Source organism: Pezoporus occidentalis, unplaced genomic scaffold (genome assembly GCF_034315485.1).
Source record: "Pezoporus occidentalis ecotype Australia unplaced genomic scaffold, CSIRO_AGI_Poc_V1 ctg109, whole genome shotgun sequence".
NCBI classification, from domain to species: domain Eukaryota; kingdom Metazoa; phylum Chordata; class Aves; order Psittaciformes; family Psittacidae; genus Pezoporus; species Pezoporus occidentalis.
In genome coordinates, this window is record NW_026912875.1 from 1,847,190 (window position 1) to 1,857,271 (window position 10,082).

The 10,082-nt window shown below is 42.4% G+C and overlaps 1 protein-coding gene across 4 annotated transcripts in view; it reads right to left on the reverse strand.

The window, feature by feature from the left end:
- ATG5 (autophagy related 5) overlaps positions 1-5,396 on the reverse strand; it is an 81,468-nt gene extending 76,072 nt beyond the window's left edge. Inside the window, exons 1-2 of one of the 4 annotated variants that reach the window (XR_009965999.1) lie at positions 4,308-4,783; positions 3,104-3,218 (exon numbers count right to left, since the gene is read on the reverse strand). Coding sequence is in view for 3 of the 4 variants with exons in the window: in XM_062624745.1 (XP_062480729.1) it covers positions 3,104-3,218; positions 4,308-4,309 (117 nt within the window). In the remaining variant the exon portion in view is untranslated. Of the gene's footprint in view, positions 1-3,103; positions 3,219-4,307; positions 4,784-5,301 lie in introns of those variants that run through there. The other 3 variants (XM_062624754.1, XM_062624745.1, XM_062624747.1) reach the window with 3 other exon arrangements.
- Positions 5,397-10,082: the final 4,686 nt, after the last annotated feature.

Sequence of the window (10,082 nt, forward strand, 5' to 3'; positions counted from 1 at the left end):
TCTTTCAGATAATGTTGCGTTAGATTACTAATCTGCATGCATATGTGAAACAACTAAATTTTAGGATTATATAAAACTACAAAAGATGAAGACTCACCACTATCACAGTCATCAACTCAGTTAACACTTGATAATTTATGTACTAGATGGCTTTATTTTTCCACTATCATGTATTTTCTACCCTCTTTGACAGGCTGAGAGAGCTGGGTTTGTTCAGCCTGCAGAAGAAAAGGCTCTGGGGAGACCATATAGAAGCTTCCAGTACCTAAAGGGGGCCTACAAGAAATCTGGAAAGGGACTTTTTACGGGGCGAATGTAGTCATGTAGTAATAGGATGAGGGGTGAATGGCTTTAAGCTGAAAGAGGGGAGAGTTAGGTATTAGGAAAAAAATCTTCATTATGAGGGTGGTGAGACACGGGAACAGGTTGCCCAGAGACGCTGTAGATGCCCCATCCCTGGCAGCATTCAAGGCCAGGTTGGATGGGGCTTTGAGCAACCTGGTCTAGTCGAAGGTGTCCCTGCCCATGGCAGGGGCGTTGGAACCAGATCATTTTTAAGGTCCGTTCAATCCAAACCATTTCAGCAAGGTAATTAAACACAGCCTTCACCGAGTTTGAGATCATTCACTTTTTAAAACAAATCACATACATGCTCCAGTGAGAATTGTTTGGTATCTCAATGACTTCAATGACAATATTATCCTTTATTAACCTAATTCCACATATCTACACTGAGTGTTCTTGAGACAACATAAACCAGCCTATCCCAATCAAATCCAAATATTTTTTTGTAATAACTTCATATTATTTCTGTCTGATATTTACAGTTAAATTAATTCTGGTATATTCTGATATGAGACCTGTCTGGACTGCCTCAAATGCCGGTTTTTAACATGGGGCACATCCATGCAGGATTTGATAAATGTATTAGAGCATTACTGAGTGCAACAGTGTTTGACATAACCCTTTAAACTGCATAACTTCCTCTGTAAAATACTTCAGTTTGCAGTGTAGAATAACAATGCAGTTTCTATTTTAACACAATTAGCAATCACAGACAATAACCAAACAGCACTTAACTGAATTTAACAGAACATGGCCAGCACTCCCAGTGGGAATCCTCGGAGTACAAAACCCAACAGTTAAGCAGGTTAATGCAGACTGCCTATTTTTATGAGATGCTGAGCATTTGCAGCATCTACTGAAATCTTTTCAGTTTTCCCCTTCAATGGAAGACATGAAAGGATCCAATTCTATCACTTTCCTAGCTTTAATTATTCAAGAGATTTACAAATATCCGAAATCTGTTAAGTGAGACCTTTAGAAGCATAGTTCAAATATATTTTCATTTTGTTACCCCTTTTAATTTTTGTTATCCCTTTTAAGACTTCTTCACCAGTTGTCCACACTCAGTGAAACACACCAGTTGACACAAAACATTTTTACCCCCAAAATTCTGTAATTATTAAATGCGATTACTATTTCTAGAGAAAAGTTAACTAAAATATTTAGGGGAAAAAAAACCCAAACCTAACCTTAATGTATTTAACTATACGCTGGACTTTGGTCAGTCTTTCCAACAGCACAGACACATTGTTTTACAGAGGCCTCTATATGAAGACCGTAATTTTACATGGCAGTTTACCTTCTAGACTATTAGACACTCACAAGCTTCTCCAACACTTCAGCCATATGGCAAGAAGCCTTCCTTTTAAGTAAAGCTGTGTTCACCAGAATTACACCTCACCCACAAACACTTCCCCTACTAACTCTGTTCAGTCCATGCAGGCCAACGAGCCTATACCGTTTCAGCCTTTGGCTACCCTACAGCAACAGTTCTAGATGCTGGGAACAGCCATGATTCAGTGGTAATTCCTGGTTTCAGCCTGAAACACCTAATAAAGACAAAACAAAACAAAACACACGATCATATGACAAGATACATTAATCTAAATTAATGTCATTCCACTAGATCAGATTTGCTCAACTGCTTTTTTTTCTTCTTCCCCAGATAACCTCTGATCAGTAGACTTTGTGCTACAGGTTAGAACAATGCCATGAAAATCAAACGCATCCACCAATCCAAGTAATGTACAACTGCAACCTGAATGTAGGACTGATAGATCACTACATTATACTCCAAAATACAGAATGCCCATCATAAATTATACAACCTACAGTACTGCATGGGCAAATATACAGACAAGGTAGCCCAGTAAAGGCTAGTCCCTTGGGCATCGCTCATTCTAAGACCGCCTTCTGCTTTAACTTCATTCTTTACACCTGACAAATCTCAGCCAATGAGTACTCTGCTTCCCGTACATATTTTATTTCTAACTCTTGCTTGCACAAAGAGGCAGAGAGTACACCATTTTAAAATAAAAATCTTAACAACCTTAGAACTAGGGACATATCAGATAGTTCAGCAACAAAGGTAGTTCAACCTAGCTGTTCCTAATTTTGCTTCCACTCCAAACACAAGCATTTATAGGAGAGACTCCACAGAAACTTGACATATGCATTTCCAGTGTTAACTCTGCAGAAACCTACCTGGCTTGACTACAGGAAGAAACAGAACAGTAGTATCTCACCTGAGCTACTTGGTTTCGATGTCACTACTCTTTCCAAAAGATAAACAAGCTCATTTTAAATGAGTTCTGCTACCCCCGTAGCAGTAACATGAGTGCCGTAACATGATCACTCCTGTGCTGCGCTAATACACCTTACAGACAAGGATCTCCTGTACCATCACACACACCAAACCAAAATCTGTCACACAGATTCTGGATTGTTTTCCTAACTCCATAACCCTTCACATTCCTGGTCTACATTTTCCTCCACCTTCATAAAGGGAGTTACTCATACTCTGGTATGAGTAACTTTTTCTCAACCTGACGATGCCAGTATTTCCCTTGCATGCAGCCTTCCCACTTATGGAAGGCAGTCTGGAATACAGAGGTTATATCTACATTAACAAGTACTGAAGTGTGGTAGACAAGACATGAAAAGCTGAGCAGTTGGTGTCAAGGGCTGGGAATGTTCACTACATCTATTTTTTTTACTTCAGTTTTGGGGGGTTTGATGGCTTTTTACTTCAATTTACCTCCAGTTTGATCCCATACACTAAATGTCCATTAGGAGGACTGAAGTACTTCTGCTTCAGCTTCACAGGAAAATGATTCAGCCTGTGGGCTATGAGACTGCTGTGTGATGCAAACCTGGGCACAGTAAGTGGAAAGGATGAAGACTTGCATCAAAAAGGCACTCTAGATCCAAACAAAAACATTAATGTAGATGCACTCTGAAACCATAAGAACTAAACCACAATTTAAAACTTAGAATGCTGTTCTACCTATTACTAGTATAAATCCTTGATCCCTTTCAAGAAGCTGTATTATCAGCTCCAAAATCACCTGAGAAAGTAAGAAGACAAAATTTTAGAACTGTGATTTGTGAATAAACAGATTTTGCAACAACAGAGAATCATACAGATCAAGACTGCATGTCTCTATACTTAAACACATACTTTTCATATAGCTCTTATACAATATATGCATATATATATTAACATATATATATATTAAAAAAAAAATTGAAGACTTCTGCAATAGGTCAACCAATGAAATAAAAGTGCTTCTGTTTTTACCAGTGGGGAAACTGAAACACAATGATGAGCTCTATTATCATTGAATGAAAATCATTAATGGTTTATTATGTTTAAAAAAATCCACTGAGTGCACGTAAATCAGAAACTGGTGACATAAAGATGCTATCAAACACAGAAAAAAAGTATTTCTACCCAGCAATATTTTCAAAAGGAGTAGAATAGGCTATGACAAGTGACAGACCTAAGTTTTTAAGACTGCACAAAGCTCTGATTGAAGTTATTTCTGCAGTACAGTAACAGAAACCAAAAACATAACCCTTTTTCTGACCATAATCCAAGAACATACAAACTCAGGTAGAACCTCCTCCTTTTACCTAATTACTTGCTCACTTGATTTTCACATTTATTTAAGATTGTAATTATATGTGATAAGTTTCTCTCACTAGTGAAAGAAAGTTAAAAGTCTTGAACCTGTTGTGAAGACAAATGAATCAGGCAGCATGTCCACTCAGTTTACTTTCAGGAGACACCAGGAATAAGAATAAAAAAGCTGTGGGGTTTGTTGGTTTGTTTTTGGCTTTTTTTTTTTTTTTGGCAGGGGGGCCTGGCTCACAACATATAGTAGCACACATGATGAGAATGAAAGGAACAAACATAGCTATGGCACTGGATTTTTTGCGACTACCTTCATTATACTCACATAGTAAGGTTCAGCTTCCCTTTCAGTTATCTCATCCTGATACAGAGTGAAACAGGTTGGTATTCGTCCAAACCACACATCTCGAAGCACATCTTTGTCATCTGTCATTCTTCCAATGAATAGCGAAGCACATGTAGGTCAGTTTGTTTCTTCAGTTAGAACTGTCACCCCATTCCCCCCCCAAAAGAAACAAGTCAGCACAGCTGCAAATGAAATACAGCTTGTTAAAGGTTCTCCCATAAATGCACTCCTGCAAGCATGATCGAGGCTGTCACTCAACCCTTAAATGCAGCTTTCTACAGAGGATGTGATGAGCTGGGGCCTCTGAGTTAACACTTTCCTAACTAGGAACACACGGTGGATGACAAGTAAATGTGCATTTTGTAAGCGTGCATCACTCCCCAAACGAGGGGGGAAAGGGAGCGCCCACGTCACCACCCTGCAGTAATCCCATAGCTCCCGCACCCCGGGGAGGCCCCGGCCCGCGGGCACCCAGCAGAGCCGGTGCCCGAACAGAAACAGGAGGTCGGGCAGTGGAGGAAATAAGCAGGTCTGTCGCCTGCGGGGCGGCAGGCCAGCCACGTGGGGAGGTGTCACGGAGGCCCCAGAATCGCCACGGCTGCGCTGAGCCCGGTGGGGTGCTCCGCCAGCAGGCTGGTGACGAGGGCCGCCCTCCGGAGCGGCCCGGCCCGGCTCCGCGGGGTCGGTCTGTCAGTCGGTCTCCCTCTCCCCTCGGTAGCCACCCGACGTGAATCAGCACCGCACGGCACTGCGGGACTCCCGCCTCCCGGTGCCGGACCGAAGACCGCTACGACAGCAGCCCCCGGCGTGTTTCCCCCGGGCAACGGCAAGGCCGGGGGGGCGGGCCGCAGCGGCCCCGCCCCAGCGCGCCAGGGGCAAGCAGAGTCCCGTGTGGGGTGGGGTGGGGTGGGCCGGCCCAGCACAGCCCCGCGGAGGGGCACCGGGGGCGGAGGGGAAAGGGAGCAGCCGTTACCTCAGCCGTGCCCCTCGCGGGCTGCGCGCCGGGCCAGGCACGAACTGATCGGCGGCCCCGGCCCCGCCGTGGCCCCGCCTGGCCCCGCCCCCACGCGCACGCGCTGTCCGCCGCGCCGCTTCCGCCCGGCTCCCGGTTGGGCGGTGGCCGGCGACGGAAGGCGGAAGCGGGGCGGACGGTGGTGGCCGAGAGGAGTGAGCGGCGGGGATGCGCCTGCAGGCGGCGTGCTCGCTCTCGGCTTCCCGTGCTCCTCCGCACTGTCATAGCGTGAGACTGGGAAGTCCTTGATCGGGGTAAACGCTGAAGGAAAGAACTAAAACATCGGTGTGTTATCAGCATCGTTCTCAGCCTAAATCCAAAGCACAGCACTGCAGCAACTACTAGGGAGAAAATTAACTCTATACCAGCCGAAAACAGGGCAATGCCATGGCCTCAAGAGGGTGAGGAGTACCTGCTGCCACCGGGCATGTCTCTTTTCCGTATGAGGGCATCGTTCCGGGTCAGATTTATCGGTCCAGTGGGTGCAAGTTCACAATGAATTCCACCTCTGTATTTTAAAGAACATCTCCTGCAATTCTGTCACTCTGCAGAGCCCCGTCTCGATGTCCTACAACTGCAGGAGTGAACAGGGAGGACAGCGCTTTTCAGGTGGAAGGGAACATCATAATTCCGGGGAACGTCTGTATCACAGCTTCCTTGCTACATGTGTCACACACTATCAGTTGTCAAAGCCAGGTTGTTCTGTGCCAAGACGTACAACTGTAGTAAATGCATTACAACTGTTATATTGGCAGTCAACGTTTGAAAATAACCTAACGAAATGTGTATTTTCCCTGACGTGCATGGCACGCTGCAATTTCAGTGGTGCGATGTTGTTGCTATGCTGGCTTGTGTCCACCAGATGTCACGCAGTGGCCACTGCTGATGCAGGTGTCCTAAGGAATTCAAGAACCAACTGCAGCTACTACTGCCTTTTTGTGACTAGCATTTCAATGAATTTATATATTGCTGATTCAACCGTCTGATCTGGGAAATTCTAGTACTTTTTCAGTCGTCTGAAATATTAGTCTGAAGAGTTTGTTGATTTGTTTTGGTTTGGTTTTCCAGTTAAATAAACTTGTCACGATCACCTCTTTTTGATAAAATATTCTGAACACATGCCCTATTATACATTATTAAAAAAATAACTTGTTGCTGGCGTTGATGATGCTCTATAAGCAAAAAGTTTAGCTGTCATACTTATGTGATTTGGGACGTAATCAGTAAAACTTTATCTTCTCTCTAAGGGGTTTTCTGACACATTAATTAAAAAAAAAAAAGTATATAAAAAACCTCACCCACACAAAAACATACAAAAAAAAATCCACAAAAAAAGCTCCAAACAAAACAAAAAAGAACAACCTCAAACCCAAACAACAGGTAAACCGGTGTAAATCTGGATTAAAGTTGATATTTGGTATGGCCTACCCCAAAACATAGGGAAAGATGGCACATAGCACATGCTATACTGTGAGTGCTTTAGGCTTTCAAGTGACCGGTTCCCTTCTGCTTCTAAATATAGGCAAGTTACACTTTCCTTGGGTGCAGGTATTGGGCAGCACCTCCAAACAGCATATTAACATTGAGATGATGGAATGGGAGAGGTTTCTCCAGAAGTATTCCCTGTGCACTCAGAACAATTTAACTAGGTGGATGATTTGGAAATGACTGTCTTGCAGACCTGGAATGGCAGCAACTTCTGGATGAAGAAGGATGCTTGCACTGAGACCTGCATAGGACCAATCCCACAATTACAAAGGCATCCAAACCACAAGCACTGGTCATGGCTACAGGCTTCTCTATGGATTTCTGCAAGGAACCCCCTTAATGCTGTTACAGGTCCATTGGAACTGGTCTGATGAGGAGATATGTGGAGATACTGTGAGGTGCCAGCACCTCTGCAAACAAACAAACAAACAAACAAACAAAAGTAGCTTGCCTTGTTTACAAGATTTCCAGACTTTTAGAAAGCTTTGCACAAGCAGATATCCCTACAGGAAATCAAGGAAAACCATGTTTCTTATTTGTGCTTTCTTCTTATGAGTTCCTCAGAGTTCTTTTATAGGAAAGGGTTACTTCAGTAGTGCTGGAGGGTTTGATTGATCATTGCAGCAGCATCACTGAAGATAATGACCACTTGTATTGAAAACAGAATGGCCCAGAAGCATCCACTGGCACAACTGATCCCACACATTTTTATTTTTTTTTTCTCATGAGCAGGAAGAAGCCTGCCAGCACTGCTATTAACAATAATACTGAGATTGTTATACTGATAGTGTATACTGAGGATGTGACCCATTCTTGATGCTGCCTGTGCTTACCTCAAGAGGTTTTATTTAACCTCTACTGCTACAGCTCTTGAAGCACACCATTGGCCAGCTAGGCTGTGTAATCAGCATTCTGTTGATTGCTAAGGACAACTACAAACCAAATTAAACATTTATTTTTGCATTTTTCTGTCATAAGGTACATAGGAACCTGACTCCCCTGACACCCTGGCATATGGATTCCACTCTATAGGCTTAAAATTGAACACAATTGAGTGCCCAAGTCTTTTTCTGGATCTACATAGAAGATGCTAAGTAGAGAATAAAGCACAGTAAGTTATAAAGCAAGATTAATTTGCTGTTTAGAGTATCTTCCTATTCAAACATCCTAGCAAACTGCTGATGTACTTACCAGACCTGAAGTGAATGCCAACTTTGCTATTAATATGGCTATAAATAATGATCTGAATTTGAATGAACATTAAAAATAATTGCTAGGATGGAATGTCAAAACGATGCAATAAAAAAGTAATTACCTCCCTTGGCATATTGTTTTCCACATTGTTATCTAATGCTTCAAGTGGCACTGTCACACAGTAAAATGGACCAGTCTAAACTGGAGGGTAAAGAGCTCAGCAAACATATTTCCAATTCCAAAAATTCTCCAGAGAATTCCCCCATTTTAAACATCATCATCATGCAACACTCAGTGTGTCATTGCCTAATGGCAAAAAAATAAAAACATCTGTTAGTGAGTACAAATGGAATGTGAAGATGCTTGTAAAGAACAAGACTATAATTAAAGATGCATTAATTCTAACAGAAATAAGAGAAATGGAACAGATTGTTTACATATTTGTGGGCAGTCTGTTTTTGTGTAATGGTAGTGGAGATGAAGATTTGTAATCACAATCACTGCATAATTTAGGTTGGAAGGCACCTTCGGAGTTCTTTCCTGACCTTTAGGCCAACACCCCTTCTCAAAGCAGGAGTAGTTACAAAGTTGGATCATGTTGGTGAAGGCAAATAATGCTGAAAAGTTACTGAAATAATACGTGAAATAGTATTTCTATGTATATTTTACTATAACTGGTATTGCTTTGATCACATGGAATGAATTTACTGCTGCTTTCACAGGACTGGTGTCTTATGGGCACCTACATATACAGAAAGTAAGGATCATTCATATATACAACAAAGAACCCTGGCAGGTGGACAGAAAAATTCCTTTTACTCAGACCTGGCTCCTCTTCATGTAAAACCCTGAACCCATTAAATCAATGGCAAAACACACAAAGGTATGTGAACCTTAACTTTTTCAGTGTTGCTTTATTAGAAATTGATCTTCAATCATTATTGATGTTTTCCCTTCATTTCCCTAACAGCTTTCAATAGAAAACAAAGCATATTTTGTTTTAATTTCTTAGCTATTGTCTTTTGAGTATGTAAACAAAACCAGATTGTTGGAATCATTAATATGCACCTTGTAACATGCAACAGTGAGTAAGAGTCAAATGAAACTCATAATGCTGCTATTTATATCTAGCTAAATAGTTCGTTGTTGCCTACTCCCAGTGAAGAATTAGTTTTATTAATTACATGAAAATCTGATTCATTCATCTGAGGCCTTTCTGGAAATATTACAAGATATAAGTATGTCGTGGTTTAAACTCAGTCAGGTAATTCGTTCGCTCACTTCCCCCCCCTTTCTTGCCCTCCCCCTGCTCCCGGAGGGACGGAGAGGAGAATCGAAAAGAATGCAACTCCCACAGGTTGAGATAAGAACAGTTTAGTAACTAAGGTATAACACAAATCACTACTGCTACCACCAGTGATAATAATGATAAAGGAAATAACAAGGGAAGAGAATACATCATCTCACCACCACCCGACCGATAACTCGCCCCCCCAGCCCGACCAAGCTCTGACTGATACCTCCTCCAACCCTGCAGTCTCCCAGCCCTTCCGGCTCACTCCCAGTTACATCCTGGCCATGACGTGCTGTGGTATGGAATACCTCTTTGGTCAGTTTGGGTCAGGTGTCCTGTCTCTGCTTCCTCCCGGCTTCCCCTCCTCCCTGGCAGAGCATGAGGCTCACAAAGTCCTTGGCCAAACCAAAACATCGCTTGTTATCAGCTCTGTTCCCGAGCTGAAAGTCAAAACATTGCACTGCACCAGCTACCAAGAAGGGGAAAAATGACTGCTACTGCTGAACCCAGGACAAAGTACCACATCCAATGGCACTTAATATTTTCCAGATACAATTTTAATTTATGTCTTTGTGGAAGCAAAAGATCCCCTCTTATCTGGATATACTTTTTCTTTTGTGCCCTCTTCATCTACTAATATGTGCCTCCTATAACAGGCAAAATCATTCGGAAATGTTCTAAGCTGTTTTTAAACTTTCTTGTCTAAATAACTGAAGTGTGCCAACAGCTGTCCTAGTTTTCCCTTACAGTAGTTAACTCTGGTTTA